The 18,018-nt window shown below is 44.0% G+C and overlaps 1 protein-coding gene across 1 annotated transcript in view; it reads right to left on the bottom strand.

Moving 5' to 3' along the window:
• Positions 1-1,672: 1,672 nt before the first annotated feature.
• The window catches only part of CACYBP (calcyclin binding protein), a 65,111-nt gene continuing 48,765 nt past the window's right edge, over positions 1,673-18,018 (bottom strand). Inside the window, exons 4-6 of the mRNA XM_085601591.1 lie at positions 15,348-15,447; positions 9,705-9,799; positions 1,673-3,537 (exon numbers count right to left, since the gene is read on the bottom strand). Coding sequence (XP_085457717.1) covers positions 3,381-3,537; positions 9,705-9,799; positions 15,348-15,447 — 352 coding nt within the window. The 3' untranslated portion in view covers positions 1,673-3,380. The remainder of the gene's footprint in view (positions 3,538-9,704; positions 9,800-15,347; positions 15,448-18,018) is intronic.

Raw genomic sequence — 18,018 nt, 5'->3', positions numbered from 1 at the left:
TTAAATAGTCATCATCCTATGACCTCCATGAGTGCACGTGGTCACTGTGGGGTGGACTGTCCGTGTCCCCAACAGTGTAGCCCCGGACAGAGGCAGGGATGGGGGCGGGAAGGCAATAAAATACAGGCAAAAGCCGAGGGAGCAAGCGTTCTCATATGTGAGGATCACCTGTTCAAAATAAAAACAAGTGGCCCCAGAAATTAACTCTAATCTTCTAGAAGAGCGCAGAGACCCCTCAGGCAGAGCCTGGGTAGGTGTGAGGCCCAGCAGGCGCTCTAAGAGTGACCAGAGTGTGAACCTCTGGAGTCAGACAGCCTGCTTAGCATCGGCCTGTGGACTGTACCTCAACCTCAACCCCGGTTGAGGGGGTGAACCCTGGCTTCCAAGGTCTTTCACCCGCACAGAGCTCTGAGAAGAGAGGGGACCTTTCCTCACATTGAGTGCTTCGGAGGAGGGGGAAGTGCTGGGGAGATTACGGAGGTCACTGGTTGAGGGGCGAACACTACCACCGTACTTCGAGAGCCCCCTTCAGAGTCATGTATGGACAACAGTCGAACATTAGGCAGCGCTGGCCCCCATAGTGGCAGACAATAAGAACATTTATTAGTCACAGTTGCTCCAACTGTGAGGCTGGGGGAAAAAATTAAGATGAGGCGCAGCGGCAGTCCTGCTGGCTAATTAAAATGTATTAGGAAGGAAAACGCACAAACGAGTGTGAAGAGCTGTTCTGATTTTTTTTTAAATAAACAAGCAAGGGGTGGGGAGAAAGTAATTTTAAAAAGAACTATGGCACAGCTCACATTGACTGCGGAGATCTTGATTTATAAAAATTAGAATTTTTGAAATGCCAAACCTTCAAGTGGAAGTCCCCCAAACCGGCAAACTTTTCCTTTTGAGGAAGTGCATCAGATGGGAGATTAAAAGGCTGAAAGGTGTGGGATTCAAAGATGCCTTCGGAAACTCGCATATTCCATACTTTGTCTCAGCGCACATTCTGTAGGTCGTTTTCATGCTGCAGGCACTTGTAAATGAACACTAGCGAAATGTTGATGTGTTTTCAAAGAGAAAGCTTCCTCCTCATAGTTAATGCGGGTAGAGAGGAGGAGGCAGATGCAGCCCATGAGAGGGAGAGAGGGGCAGCTGTTCAAAATACTTACAGGCTGCAGGGGCAGGAGGTGTTTTTCTTGGAAGATTAGGTGAACCAGGAGCAGCTGAGAGGACAGAACAAAAGACAAAGTAGTGCATTGCAGGAAAACATATGGCCATGGTGAAAGTATCCATGTAGCATGGGCAGTCTCCAGGACAGAACAAAAGGAAGGACTACTAAGTGTATTCACCAATGAAAAGCCAGCATTTCTAAAGGACAGTAAGAGGAACCAATGAAAAAGATGGGCATTTTTTTAAGTCCATACCTAGATACCACACTTCGAGAAAGCGCATGACCTACAAATGATTGCACATCTTTCAACTTTTAAAAGGACCAGGTGTTTGAATGCTCCACCAAGGGATCTACTCAGTGATGTATGCCCAGGTACTACAGAGTGAGATTTACATGTGTAGGACAAAGTATCTCTAAACACAACCAGCAAAAAGCATTCCCCCAATTCACACTGTGGTTTTTCCAATAAAGCATAACAACACTTTCTGAAACATCTTCAAAAAAAATATCGAATCCATTACGAGAATTTTTAATCATGTAAACGATGGGAAATTGCATTTCTTTGCCAAAAGGTACGAATCTGAATGGTAAAAGTGATGGGATGGTAATGCATGCGTGAAAGCTGTGCCCCAGGCACAAGTGCTCAGAGGTAACTGGCACTGGCAGCATAATTAAAGGTCTGTGATATTGGATGGCTAACCACATTGGGGGAGAGCGGGAAGGGGAAGTTTCACAAACATTCTTTCCTTTCCTTATTGACAGCAGCTTGATAAAGAAGCAGATGGGGACGACAACTTCGACTGGAAGCAACTGTCCTAAAGCAACTGCGGATAGGTGTTGGCGTGTTACCATCTAGTTGTTGTCACATCTTCGGGTCACTTGGCTATGTACCGTTTTTTTATCTGCCCACTTCACACTGTACCCCATTCTCTTTGTTTTTCCAGCACCCACCTCCAAGCAGTTAAAACAGCACCCAGGTTAACAACCCATATCTTCACCAAGCGATGTCAGTTACCATTTCCCCACTCGCAACTCAAGAGGACCAGTTTCCCACCCTTCTCGCCTTCCCTTATTCATCCATCTCTAAATGATATAAACTGCGCACCCCCACACTTATCGCACCAGTAACTCCTGCCTTGTTTGCCAATTTAACTAACAAACCCTCCCCTGCGCAGGCCCTGTTGCATATGCTACAGTCCTTTGTAAAATAAAAATTAAAAAAGTACTTTTCTGCATGCCTGCATCATTTAACTGGTGACTCCATCTCCCTTCTCTCTCTCCATATGCCACCTGTATTCTTGGACAGTCCCATTTTTTTCTTAAAGTATCTCTAGCCACATCCTTCTAAAAACAGTATGCACACAGTGCAGTTTTCAACCATTGACTACACTGCCCTGGATAGGTGTCACGCAAGCTCAAAAATAAAGCAGGGTCCGTTCTTTTACACCTCTGCTAACAGGTTAAGACACTTTGCACAAGATGTGGCGCACAGAGTAACTCTTATTCGATTACATTTGCAGTTAACTTTGGTTTAACGACAAGCAAGCTGTGAGAGATGGAAGATGGTGCGGACCACAAGGTGGCTGTGAAAACCTTGTACCATAACAGAGTAGCACAGCTTCGAGAAGGGAGAAAAGCACTTTATATTTGCAGTGCATACACGAAGGCATTAGCTTTATGACAGACTACCAGCCATGTGTAAAACCTAGGTCGTTTGAGACAATACATTTCCAGTTGCACTGTCGAAAGATCACACCTAAACATGCTGGACAAGAAAAGGCTGTGTACAGAGAAAACATACTTATCAGTGTATACCTACAACGTTGAAATGTGTTCCCTAGGTTTAAAAATAAAAAAGCTGATCTTTCGAGATAGGCCAACAGGTTATTGCACATAAACAAACCCAATAGCAGCCATATCGCTCATACAGTGTCCTCTCCTCCTAGCCTTGCTGGCACCAGACCACTAATGCCTGCTTAATCTTTGCACAACACTATTAACCAATCTGAGACATTCATGCAAAAAAGCACAGAAATAGAAATCAGCAAGTTAGAAATTGACGAGTTTCTTCTTTCCTCTCAACCGCCTGCCCCAATTCATGGTTTTAGGCGGGTAGTAAAAAAGGAGCCTTGAAGGTATACTCTGGCAATGCAACAGCCCGAGCTCAGGTCTTTGCATCACTTGCACCGTGGAGCCTCAGCTGCAGGCAGGTCTCTTCACTTCAGAAATCCATCTGCCCTCTTTCTTGCTTCTCCCTGCTCTCGGACCAGGCCTTGTTTAGGGTTCTTTTCATTTCGTCATCCCCTTCATCGTACATCTTCTTCATCAGGTTCATCAAGCTCTCGTTGGGGTCTGCGTCTTTGTCAATTGGGGGTTTGCTGTCAAGAGATGGGTTGAAAGAAAGACTATTTACCAACAGGCACTGTAGTTCTCAACTAATTTGCATGTCCTTCATAGTTCAAGAAGCCTCATCCAATTTGTATAGCATTCAATCGGTGGCATCAGATACTTCAAATATTTGCATAATTTCTAAGTATAAGTGGGGAGGTGTAGTAGAAAACAAATTATTCATTAAAAAAAAGAGTTTTCAGGATCAGAAGAGGTGCCTGAAACCTGGCAGATTAGAAAAAGGAGGGGGTTACACAATTGCATGGGTGCATTTAAAATGCATGACTCAAGCTTGAGGAATCTGGTTTTAGGAGCAGATGTATAGTTAGGGGACATGCCTATAACAGCTATAAGTTAGGCTAATTTTAAGGTCCCCTTTTAAAACTGGTTTCTGTAACCAGAACCAGGCCATGATTGAGAAAGGTGCAATTATGTTAACATAGGAGGTGTCAAAACATATTAATGAGTTGGCTTCTGAACATCTGCGTGACACGCGGATTTGGGCTGCTTAAGGTTTTGTCGAACTGTGGGAGTCACAAGCAATGGGTGTGGTTGGGTGCAGTTGAAGAGATTTAGTCCCTTTGTGGGGCATGCATTTCAAAAATACGCATAGTAGGACCACAATGTGTCTTGGACCTGGTCAAGTTTCTTAGGGATGACAGCTTGTGTTCGCTAGTCGATGACTATTTGGCAAGCAACTAAATAACTATGACGAGTGGAGAAAAGGATGTTCTAAGACGGTAGTCGCAGTGCTTAATTTGAGCCGGTGGATTCCGGTTTTTGACACCGGCAATTAATTGTCAATACCAGAGCTTTACAGTCTGCCAAAAAGTGGCACTGTCTGGTTAATGTAGCGATTACCACAACAGTTAGTCATTTTTAATGTATATTGAATTATTAACTATTACTTGCCGCCCAAGCCATTATTATAGCTTTGGGGGCCTGAAATAGTCTGAACTGTCACACTTCTAAGAGTGTGATGGTTATTAGTTGTGTTGTTGCTATTATTGGCAGCATAGCAGGGCACTGTGTGGTGCACAAAGCAGTGGCCTCCTGACGAGAGCCCTGGCACTTAATTTATTTTTTTACAAATTAAGCACTGGGTAGCCATCTTGGGCTGGCTTTAGCTCTGCTTCAGGAAAGTGGGTGGGCGTTGGCTGCACAACTCTTTGGTTTTATGAGAAATTAATGTTTTTGGGTGGTTGTGGGGCAGGGTGACAGAGCAAAAAACTAAAAAAGGTGGCTATGAGAACACATAGAGCCGCAGTTCACCTCAGGGCTGCTGCTTGCAAGCGGTTAGCCAGCTACGATCATGTTCCCTAAACAGTCACAGTTGGTGTAATGTAGCTGAAGAACTTTCCTTTACATGAGGAAAGAAGCATATGAATTTGCTTTCTATTTCCTTACAGTGAAAATTTGTTGTTTTACCGCCATGTAGATCTGTCCATTTGCCTTCAAAAAGACAATTCCGAGACGCCTTAGAGGAGCCAAATATATTTAAAACGAAGGGGCACTATTAGAGCTACATAAGTGTTTAAGGATGAACAGCAGATGGCGCTGCTGGTCAAGATTAAGGTGCCTAGGCCTAAACGTGCATTGGTTGCAGTACAACAACAGGCACGGGAAATTGCAATAGGTCTCGCTTTTGCGAGAGTTAGAGCTATTGGTGTTGTAAATGACAAGGTCTTTTACCCATGAGGTGTGAGTGAATGTATGTAGTGTGGAGTGGAATTATGTGCGTTGGGCTGAAATTGTTAATTGTGTGTGCAGTGGAACTATGTGGATAGTAATTATGTGGTATTGAGTGTACTGAAATAACGTGGAGTGGAATTGTGTGTCAGAGTGTAATTATGTGGGCTGGTTTTTTGTATTGTGGAGTGATATGTAGTGGAGTTGAATTATGTGGTGTCCTGTTGAATTTTGTAGCTTGATGTGCAATTGAAGTGTGGATTGGATGTATGTGGTGTGTAATTGAATTGTTGAGTTGAATTATGTGGTTTGTTGTCAAATTATGTGGTGTGGAATGGAAATGTGCAGAAGAGAATTGTATGGCGTGGAACTGTATGGCGTTGAGTGAAATTATGCGGATTGGAATTATATGGCATGATGTGGAGTGTATTTATGTGCATTGTTGCTATTTGGCATGGACCAGAGTGGAAATTTGTGAAGTTTACTTTTTTTGGTTTGCAATTATGCAGCATAGATTTGAATGATGTGGAGGGGAAGTGTGTATAGTTGAACTGTGTGGCTTGTAATTATGAGATGTTTAAATGTGTTGTGTGTAATAGAATTACGTGGCGTGGATTTGTGTTGTGACAATTAATCTTGACTGGGGGTGGCTGTTTGATTTGCTCTGCATTCCATACATCATCGGTGTGTCTTTTGCTTTGTCACACTAAGTGCGCTGGTATGCCCAGACGTGGGTCCCAGGCTCACTGTGCCACTGGATTCAAGCTAGCCTGGCGGATGACGGGTGATGCCAAGAAACCGGCCCCAGGATGCTCATTTCCGGTCCAGGGGGTACCTGGCTTGGCAGTTTGGGCTGGACTGTTCCCATGAGGCACAGGGTCAAGACTGAATTGCATATGGCTGGGTCTAAACTGGGGTGGCATGGTGAGCAAAAGAATGATGGATTTAAAACCCAGATCTCTTGACTGGGGGTGAATGTTTGATTTTCTCTGCATTCCGTCCATCATCTGTGTGTCTTACTTATTTGTGTTGAATTATGTGGGGTTGAATACTCGTTGTCTATTTACTGCAGTGCTGAGGGATCAGCTTTCATGGGATGCAAGATGATGAGGTTTCTCTTTTCTGTCCTCTCACCCCTCCTGTACTTGGCTAAAACAGTGGATGATGTTTTTTACCTTGTTCGTTACAAGTGAAAAAATACCGGGTCAATTTACTTGTTGTTGAAGTATGATACTGCACGATATTGAAATAAATATATGAAACTTATGAGGGGATTCAAATCAAAAAAGAATGTTTACAGCAGTTTCATTGACTGGGCTCTGTACCGAAGGGCTGAGTTTTATTTTTTCTTTATCTATTGGTTTTTATTAATCAGAAAGTGGGGGAAAAGTGCATTAATCCTGGATGTGCACACATGATGCATAAGGTATGCTTACCATCTTTACCTTGAGCTTATCACCAAGTGAAACAAACACGCAACAAACGAGACATTGTGCAAACCTTATTGCCTTATATTTTACCCCAACAGGGACCACCTATGACCACTTTTTTCTACATCCCCCATCATGAACCTCTTTCATCATCTGGGTTGCCCCAATTGTCTGTCGATGAGCATCAACTGGACGTTTCGGTTTTGCGACCAATTCGGAGGTGTACTGTGTTTCTGCAGCAGTGTGCCATAAGTTACTATCATGGCTAATAGAGTATGTGAGAGGGTGAATGTACGATACCCCCCCAGAACCAAGCTACAGAGGTCACTTACCCGGAAAGGGAGAAAGTTAGGTGTCAGGACTGTACATGGTTGCTGCACCTGAGAAACGTCAAAGCGCTTAGAAAGCCTTGGACCGCTAGCGAGAAAGGGTAGTGCCTGAAGTTTTGAAGGGATGGAGCCAAATGAAGAGGATCAATAGTGGAGGGGGAAGGAAGGACATTTGCAGAAAGTTCCTCACCAATACACAAGAGGAGGGACTGACAGAAAGGAGGTGGAGTAAAAGCCATGCTTCTACCAGATATGTAGACTGGATACACAGCAGCACTCTTCCTAACCATAGACCCTTCTCCTTTCCAGGTTGAAGTGCTAGAGCCTGCCATGATTTAGGGAAGTACCAGGAGCGAGAAGCACTGGGGGAGGGCTCTTAACTATATTTGCATTTAGTTAGCGGTACTTGCAGGTGTATTAAGCCTGCCTTCATTGCCTCTTTCATTAGCTTGCGGCGCCAGTCTGTCTGTGGACACAGCTTAATTTGCTGAAGAAAATAATGACTAGTTTGTTTCCGGGCTGTTAGCTGTTCATGCTTCCTTTTTGGAGCGGACCAGCTCGGTGAGAGGGGCGGGTTGATTATCTTGCGATGCTGCCTGTAATGGAGTGTCCACCCTACTCCTGGAACTTGGAGGTTAAGCAATAAGTCTCAGATTCTTCCATTGTGGCTTAAGTGAAGTTTGGTTGCGAAGCCGTTTGCCTGGCTAAACTCTGATCGTCTATTAATGCACACTTTCTGAAAGAGGCTTTGACCTTGTAACAGTGGTCAACTGCTCATAGTCAGAGGAAGCCAATATCGCTGATCCCATTGTAAATGAGTGGTGCTTTAAACCCTTGGGAGACTTCATTGGAAATCTATTTTTGGCCGAAACTTGACGTAAACAGTGACACTTCAATAAAATAAAGTTACTGCGTCCCTTCCAAGTTGTTCAACCCCCCCCCCCCCCCTCACCCTTTCTTTCCACTCCTTCTAGCTCCTCTATTAAGCTACATAGAGGCTATGTGGTTAGTAACGAAGTGGTGGGAAGCAGCTGCAGTACACTTTGCCCCTGCTCTTGCCACCTTCATATGCCTCTTAGAGCTCCTTTTGATCCAGCGATGGTCAGATGAATTTTGACATGCCTTCAACAAGTACTGTGAAACAAGCACCCCAGTCTTACAGTGTGTTGCTGGCTACGATGGGCTGCAATGGTTCCCGTATGTCCTTGCTCTGCGGCCATGTATGGTGGAATCAGCCGCCACGCCGCGTCTCTGTGCCACAGTTTAGATGGAGACGCGAGAGCCATCTTGTACTGCTGCTTGCCAAGTGGACCAAGCCTTCTAATCGTCGGCCCCCAAAGCAGAGCATGACGGGAGCTCTACATGGCCGTCCCTCCAGTGTAAGAAGAAAAAAATGTGCCCACCAGGGCAGTGTGGGCAAGCAACCACGGCAAAATAAATAGGTAAATGAAACTGACCTGACTTCGTATACATAATACAGTACTCATGTAAAGCACTCCTGTGCCCTCTGGCAGATTTTGTGCTATATTAAAAATACATGCGAGTGGGGTAGGGGGGAGTTTAGAATGGCACTGAAGTATATGGTCTGAAATACTATGCACTCTTACAGAGTGCTACACTAGAAAGTAAACAAGATTATAGTAAAAGAAAGGCAAGGATCCTCCCAAAGCAGCCGCAGTGGTGGAATAAAATGAAGTGTGGCCTCCATGAAACGTGTGCGGTAATTGAGTGAGAAGTGCCTGTTCAAAAGGTCACCCACAAAAAGCGTAAGAATCTGTAAAGCATGTACTGCACTGATTCAACAAAACACAACAAACACTTGAGGGAAGTGCCCGATTACATTGACGCACGGCGGTCGTGATTCCCGGTCAGAGCTAAGTGGGAAGTACTCTGTCCGAATGAAATAAAAAAACTATTTTAAAAAACTCTCCCAACACATGAAATACTATGACAAGTGGAAGAGAACAAGTCCTGCGGTGTTACTGCATGGGAGTTAACATTCGTGAAAAAGGTGGGTCAAACATGAAACATTAACCACTTAGAAGCAACGTTTTTTTAAAGGACACTAATATAAGCCAATCAAAAGCTGTAGGCATGTTGTAAGTCCCCAGAGTGAACACAGAATGCTACAAAGACAGCACATGCACGCTGCCAAGGCTCAACCTAAAAAGCACAGAATTCTGCAGGTCAGTACTGAAGCACACCGGAAGATTCAGAGGCATTCAAAATACAATAGCAGATGATACAATTGAGCTAATCCAGCATTCAATACACGACCGCATGAGCTGCTCAAAACCAGCCATACGGTGCACCGGTGGAACTACCAGCATCTATTGCGAAAGCAGAGGCAGTTGCAGGACACAAATGATATGTATTAGCACAGATAGCCTAGGATTCCACAACATAACAGTAGAGATAAGTTGCAACTATCTCTGTTAAGTTGCACCCAAAAGTGAGGTTCTGCTGCAGAATTATAAGAGTCCATTTTCTACAGTATGAAGAACAGATACTTGCCAGTATGGCAATTAGTAGCATTGAAGAAAAACAATATTGGAGTCTCATTATGGGACTGGTTGCATTGCTGCTAAGGTACATTAACAAAGCAGTGTGGAATTTATTGCAAACACATTTTTCTAAAATAAAGACTGAAGTAATGCCATGCCCAGTTTCAGCTATAAAATCAGTAGATGCAGAGGATTTAAAACTCACGTTTTGTCTTTGAGCTGCTTCTCCACCTGGGTTAGGTACTCCCAAGGTTGCTCAGACTTCTTTTTACACATTACTAGAACGGTGTCCGTCTTAATCTACGATCAGGGATAAAAAAATGTTTGTTAAAAACACAGGGGCAAAGGGACAGTTTTTTATTTTAACAAGTCAACTCACTATACTTCCGCCATAATCTTTATTGCATTTGTCCATGGAGAATTCAAAGATTAAAATATATATATAAACAAAATAACATTCGAAACAAGCAGAGATATACACAAATGAAGGAGATATCACCATACTAAGAAATTTGAAAAAAATACATTTAGTTTGTGATGCTCTCAACGTAAATAGCAATATCGAAAGGAAAAAGACGTGCAGAACGTGAGGAGAAAACATGGCAAGGCATGAATACAGAGAAGAGAGATGAAGTATAGAAGTATGAAGTATCTTTGACTTAGTTGAAAAAGGGTTGATTCGTTGTGTACGGTACAATTACAGCCGCCAAACACAGACCGGAAATAATCAAGGATTGGAGAAGGAAAAAGAGGAATAAATAACATTAAGTATGAGGAAAAAATTGAAAAAGTGATGGAAATGGCATTAGTGAAGGCAGATGCCAGAGTGAAGGAAGGAAGGAGTATTTTTTGAAGTCTTTAATAGGTTAAGTGATCAAAACCAAGCTGTCCGACTCCATTGGAGCCATGGGGCCCACAGGTTTAATAGGCCTCAGTGAGGTGATTTGCCTCAAGTGTCCTGGGGCTGATCTATTACGATTTGGAAAAACGAACATTAAGTACGCCCCCTTGGCACTTGACTCACAGGGTAGAGGGGCAAGCAGTCTAAGGCTTACTCAAGGAGGTGATGGAGAGGTAGAGACTCAAATGAGAGTCTCACACAACAGTGCTCAATAAATCAGTAAACCAGTGCTTTGTATTAAGAAACATACTTTAATCTATACCAAATCATGTGCTACACAAATGCAGGATTAATAATACAAAAATATTGTAAATCATTATGGAAAACTAGGAAAGCCAGTATCTGTGATCAAGTGATTCGGCCCTTGTCCAAGGCTATGCCTGAAGAGGCCTGTCCTTACAGTTTCTTTTCACCAAAATATGCCTTTCTCTAGTACGCGAAGATGAAAGGTAGATCAACAGTCACCCACTTCACTATCGGGTCACTATGGCCACGTTGGCACGTTAACTTCATTGGTGCTTGTGTGAGTGCGTCGCCTCAAGGTCCAGCTGGGGGCAGCAGTGGACGTAAAGAAGGCATTGGCTCGCCACTACCACTTGCAGTACCAATCTCAAATTCATACAAAGCAGATAATTCGATCTTTTAGCAGAAAGCGTCATACATTTCAAGTGATGGCCCCTCACCTGACTTGGAAGCTGGCTGTTGGAGACAACAGCTTCAGATCTCAGTAGAAAAGTCCTGGAACAGTGACTCGGGATTTCAGTCCACATTTAAACCACGTTCGTTTATGTATTCCCCAAGCACAGTTCTGTGCCTGGTTCGAGGGTGTTCTGACACCTTGTGTATCAATATGCAGACACTCAAGCTACAGTCTATCCAAGTGTCAGCAGGAAGCATGGATGTAGGCAGGAGTATTGTATTCAGAGAACCCCACAATGGAGAACAAAGGGTAGAGAAGTCTTTAAAATGTGCATGTGTCAGTATTTTGTGAGTAACAACCCCAGGTGAATAAAAGACAGGTCATGGTCAAAGGATTACCCTTCCCTTTTCAAGACATGGTTGTTTCCTACCTAACTAAATCACCCAAAACCCTGATGGAGGAGATACCTGAAGGGATAATAAGAGCAGACCTAAAAAAAAAAAGGCCATAGCTGCCCTTCTAAGGACAGAGGGGTCACCAGTCATACCAAAATGTATAGGCTAGGGACTCCTGTAAGATTCATGAACATCTGCAATAAACGTACAGTCTGGCATGCTAACCCCTACCTCTATTTTGTACATCATACTTACAGTGGAAATTCAAGATGGTGTCCCCCGTCCCTACAGTCAGCCATGGCACACACTTGATTCATGCTACCATGACCACATAGTGCCATACACAGTATACAAATTCACTGGATGGAACGAAGAACCCACAAGATTGGTCAGACATGTTACACCGACAAGACCAAAAGGACATTGAATCCTGGAGCAAACAGGTAAAAAGGGCTTTTCTAGCTCCACAAATCACAACACAGACAGAAGCGGACAGTCACAACTATGAAGAGCGTGCATGTTGCCCACTACCCCTAACTACAGACCGAGCTAAGCCACTATCTCTGGGCAGACTTTTTGTGATAGACAGGGCAATTTCAGACAGGCAACAGATTTCAAAGAAGAACAAGCATTAAAAATGCAATAGGTCTCGCCTATTATTAAGTTAAAGCCATTTGCTTTGCTATACAATACCATTAGAAAGCACATGGCTTTAACTTAATCAAAGGCGAGACCTATTGCATTTTCAATGCTTGTTCAATAAGTGTCCTGTAGCGATCGACCCGATGAGAAACTGGAGACATGTAAAATGTGTCTCAAGGGAAAATGAGATTAAAGTCTGCAGAGAAAGAGGTGAGAGCGAAGCGGGGTAAGGGCGGTGGGAAAAGAAGGACTTGAGTGAGGAGGGGGGAGAGAGAGAGAGAAGAGGAGAGAGAAGCAGAGAGAAGGAGAGAGAGAAACAGAGAGAGAAGCAGAGAGAGAGAGAAGCAGAGCGAGAAGGGGGGAGAGCGAGCGAGAGAGAGAACTATCAACTCTGTGTGTAGAAGAAATGGAGTATATGTAGGTGTGCCTGTGTGTATTTTTAGTTATTTAAGCCTCTCACCTGTGTGTAGGAGACCTCGAGTATGCGTAGGTGTGCTTGTGTGTATTTTTCGTCCTGTTCCCAGACTCCCACCTGTGTGTGTAGGAGAAATAGAGTATATGCAGGTGTGCCAGTGTGTACTTTTAGTTGTGTCAGACTCCCACCTGTGTGTGCAACAGACCTCGAGTATACGTAGTTGTGCCTGAGTGTGCTTTCAGTTGTTTCAGACTCCCACCGGTGCGTGTAAGAGACAGATGCAAATGTGCCTGTCTATGTGTGCTTTTAGTTGTTTCCGGCTCACACATGTCTGTAAGACACCTCGAGTATACGTAGTTGTGCCTGTGTGCGCTTTTAGTTGTTTCTAGCTCCCACCTGTGTGTGTAGCAGACAGAGGATACGTAGGTGTGCCTGGGTGTACTTTTATTGTGTCAGTCTCCCACCTGCTGACGCGGATGGGTTGTACTCCACTGCCCGCCCCAGGGATGAATGGCCGGATAAAGCCTGTGTAGCACCCCAGCCCTCTCGGCCTCCCCGGCCCGGCCCAGCCCTCCTGGCTCAGGCCGGCTCCTGGCGGGGCTCACTTATGGAGGCCTCTATCACCGCGCGGCTCCAATAAGCGGTAATTGAAGTTAATCAGCCGTGCGACGGCGCACAGACCGAGCCGGTTAAAGGAAATTATGTTTGGAAGCAGTGAATCAATACAGGATTAATTACCAGCAAGAACTCCCCTCCCGCCTGCGCCCCCATTCTTGACCAAGCGCCTGGGGAGAGCGATCTTAATCCACAGACCGTGGGCGCGCGTAGTGCACGAGAGGGGGCCCCGCCCACCGAGACACAGATACCAGAGAGGGGGGAATTTGGAGGAGGAAATGGGGCGCGTTTTCCGCCCACCCAGACACAAATACCACAGAGGAGGGAGTGGAGGAAGCACGTTTACCAGCCCCTCCCCTTCTGGAACTCTGGACAGGCATGCAACTTCACACCACCCACCGAATCGTGGGATTAGACTCCTACTTCGTGGCCAGGCTCACGGAACAGAAGCTAGACCCCGTCCAAGTATGACACAACATACTCTATATCACTTACTTTATAACCTGCACTGCAAAAACAAATACCATGCTTTGTAAACACTGGAAAAAACAGTTTTTGCCTCTTTCTGGGGATAGGCAATCCAATAAACACCGATTTCTAAAGGTGTGGAAAACACTGAGAAACCACCACTAAAATAAACAATTACAACAGAACAGCCTAGTTGTGTAGCTGTTTTTTTGGCTTAGTGCAAAAATGTCACTTTAGGGGCAAATATGTGGCACTACTTGAGCAAGCCCACAGCTTGTTGAGGTGTTCTGCTGTCTAGCATATGCCAGGGTAACTTGTAGTCTGGTGTCTTTTGTCTGCGGAAGGTAGCAGCATAACCATCAGAGGCCTCTGAGGTCATCGGCAGTTTGTACGTCATTCACAAGTGTCACTGTAATGCCAGGGGAATAAGTGATCAGAAAATAAGGGGCAGTTCTTGGGTAAAAGGGTAGTAGTGTCCTCTCAGCCACAGGGGACAATACAGTGCCAGTAAGGGAAGAGAAAGTCATCAGGGAGAAGAAAGATAGTATTAGGCGCTAATACGTCAAGTCATGCATGAAGCCTCTGGTTACAGGCATTCAATTATGAGCTGCTTATGAGCCTCTTATCAGCTACTGCTTTTCATGCCCCTTCAACTGCCTGACAACCCCCTGTTGGTGCCTCACTCACAGAGGCCTGATGAGCAGTTGATCGCTCTCCTCGGCGGGGATCATCCCCTCCGCTTTTCTCTTGACCGACATTTCATCTGCACTTGCACCTCCTTTATACCACGGGAGCCAGCTGCAGTCTGAGCAGGGGAACGCAAAGCCAGAAGAAGGACTTCTGTATTTCCGGTGAGACTCCAACCGACTGGCAGAAAGACACTTCCGGTAGCGCAGTCGAGCGAATGGGCTACTTTGAAAGCTAACAGGAACCATAGAGCGTGGGAGTGAGGTGTAGAGCGACGCCTGGTGTCAGAGCGTGTCATGAGAGGCTTGTAGACTCTACCTGTCTGTCAAGTCGTCAGCAGACTGAATCTGTCCGGAGATGCATTGGAGGGGGTAAGAAATAACATCACAGGGCTGAGTGAAGAGGGCGGAATGTTGTTGGAGTGCCGAGGGCTATTAATAATATAGAGTATTTTTTATCGGGACGTATGCGATAATTCATAGTTTCCACATCAAGGTACAGTAATGTGGTTATAAGATCTGACATTATGACAGAGACCTAAAAATACCATCGATGTTCTCGCGCAACCCAGGCAGCTGCGGTTGTGACGTAGACTTTTCTATTTTACAGACATCCCACTTGGACGGGCTCGGCTGCTTTCCTTCTAAAGTTAAATGTTTCTTATCTTTATGGGGCCATGTGTTTGGCCCCAAAAAGATAAGAAACCTTTTACTTCAGCCGGAAAGCGGATGAACCCGTTCAAGTGGGCCGGCCGAAAAGTGGAAAAGTCTACGTCACGCAGTGCTCTTTCCCAATGGCTGGCCACCGTTTAGCATAAACGGCGATGCGGGCCAATGGGAAAGAGGGGCGGGGCTTGAAGCCCTTTACAGAATTCCCTCTAAATCATTAAATCTCGCCAGCGAGACTGCGCATGTGTACAGCCCACGCAGGCGAGACCTAAAAAACAGTATAGGAGTTAGAGTAAAACAGTAGGAAAAGGGAAATGGGCAACACGGTTGAGAAATGGAGACAACAGAGTACACAAGCTGGAGGGAACAGTGGAACTGGAGAAGGAGCATGAAGTCACCAGATGCAAAATGACTCACTTTCCTAGAGCTGCCGTCTGCAGAGATGGGCTTCAGAAGGTTATTGATAATTAAGGAATGATTCTTCCCATTCAAATCCTTCACCAGCAGCTCAAAGGATCTGAAAAAAGACCACCAAACATTAGGCAGAAACCAATGCAACACACAGAAGGCTAGCCTTTGATAGCAATAAAAGCAAAAAAACTGGAGTTTTAAATATCTACAGATAGCTATTATGTAAATCACGGATGTAGAGAACCAGTTCAGACTGCCACCAACAATTCACCACTAACAACTCGATCATTCACATGATAACCACTACCCCCTCTTCCCATCCACACAAAACTTTCAGACAAATTTTCATTAGTAATAATACCTTCCTACCTGTTAATGCCTCATCAATTAAGACTTCTCCCAACATACCCCTAATAAAGAAGGGTTAAGTCAAGAAAGGCTCAATCCTGAATGGCTGGCTCAAGCTAGTGATACATTGAAAAACGGTTGCACTCTCAGTTGGAGAAAATGTAAATACTGGTGATCCTTGTAAAAAGTTATCTGGGGCTGGTGAGTACCACCTCCTAATCGCTGAGGTGTGAGTCAATAAATGCCAAATTGCGTCTCAGGGAAAGACGTCCTCACTGTAGCACTCGCAATGCGGCAACCCGCTTTAGAAGAAAGTACTGACGATGTAATAGGATTATAACATATTTAATTCATGAATCTTTTCATGCGTATGATTCAGCTCATACTTCCAAAGATAGCTCAAACGACCAAGAGGTTCGCAAATACATGTTCATTCTTTAGACAAAAGTTTTCAGATGTCCCCGATGCATTTCGGGACTCGCCCTTCGTCAGGGGGATGATTCTACAAAAAGAAATAAAGGTGGACAATAGGCATAGGTCCAGGATTTACGGGATGCAAGACTATTATGTATAGTGCGGGTTAAAGTAAACACGTAGCGAGAAACAAATATCGCGTGTTAGAAAAAAGTATCGTTGGTGCTCATGTTATTAACGTGCGAACAAATGAGAATATGAAAGTAAAGGGAACCCATCTACTCCCGTAAAAAAGTATTCGTGTCATTTGGTGTGTAAGCGGGGAAGTAAAAGAAACCGATACACTTCTGTTTCAGAGTTACGGAACCATTATTGAAAAGGTGCTCGAGTGGATTATATCGAAGTAAACGAAAAATAGTGCAGAATCTCAACCTCGTAAGTACAACCAATAATGACGGTCTAAATACCTGAAAACACCGGAACAAAGTGCGCAAAGTCTCTTTTACTTCCCCGCTTACACACCAAATGACACGAATACTTTTTTACGGGAGTAGATGGGTTCCCTTTACTTTCTTATTCTCAATTGTTCGCACGTTAATAACACGAGCACCAACGATACTTTTTTCTAACACGCGATATTTGTTTCTCTCTACGTGTTTACTTTAACCCGCACTATACATAATAGTCTTGCATCCCGTAAATCCTGGACCTATGCCTATTGTCCTCCTTTATTTCTTTTTGTAGAATCATCCCCCTGATGAAGGGCGAGTCCCGAAATGCATCGGGGACATCTGAAAACTTTTGTCTAAAGAATGAACATGTATTTGCAAACCTCTTGGTCGTTTGAGCTATCTTTGGAAGTATGAGCTGAATCATACGCATGAAAAGATTCATGAATTAAATATGTTATCATATTACATCGTCAGTACTTTCTTCTAAAGCGGGTTGCCGCATTGCGAGTGCTACAGTGAGGACGTCTTTCCCTGAGACGCAATTTGGCATTTATTGGCTCAAGCTAGTCCCATGGGGTCCAGAGAAATGTGGCTCAGCTCTATTCCTCCCTAATGCAGTTTTAAAAGACGACAAAATAAATACATAACAAATAATAAAATAAAAACACGCTAGACACAGGAAAGTTGAATATACAAAACCTAAAACAATGTTTTGTGCTGTGTGTCTGCAGCCAGACAGAGCTGCAATTCCACTTGTGCCACCCTGAATATCTACAATCAGAGAGCAAATTCTGCGGGAAGTTAAATTCCTCTTTAATTTGAAAGTCGATTAAATTGCCATAATGTATATGTTGATGCTGTCCCTCTTTACTGTTCGTAAAGTCAGGGGTAAGCAGTGATATTAACAATGAAATAGCCATCGGTCATATTTTGATATGCCGAGTCAGATTAAATTAATAAGTGATACTTATATTTACTGACCCTAGTGTACTAATTAGATCATGAAATTATTGCACATTAGTCATTTTGCTTTTAAAGTAAAAAGAGAGCAAGGAAATATTAAACCAGAGGCTGACCAGAGTCCAACCAGAAAACCGGAGTTCAAAAACATCATAATCCAGATGTAAGATTACTTTGAATTAATTTAGTTCTGAATCTGTGCTCTATAAAAAAAAAACCTTGCTTATGTCAGGGCCACTGGAATTATGATCGTATAGAGAGGCGTTTTTCCACACAAATATGGCATTTGCCATAATATCCATAATCAGCAGATTTAAAAAAATAAAAAAATTGTTTCTAGCTCAAACGGCTTAAAAGTTACTAAAAGTGCATTGCCACGTTGCGACAGAGTAGAAGGCCCACAGAGGTTGCCTGGTCACCTTTTGTTGCTTATTCCTTTTTTTGGGTGCTAAACGGGTACTAATGAGGTGCAACCGATACACAAATTGTGTAAAAATGACAAA

This window comes from Triturus cristatus, chromosome 4_2 (assembly GCF_964204655.1).
Source record: "Triturus cristatus chromosome 4_2, aTriCri1.1, whole genome shotgun sequence".
Lineage (NCBI taxonomy): Eukaryota > Metazoa > Chordata > Amphibia > Caudata > Salamandridae > Triturus > Triturus cristatus.
Note: the sequence above shows the minus strand (reverse complement) of the source record. Positions and strands in the feature narration are given on the sequence as shown.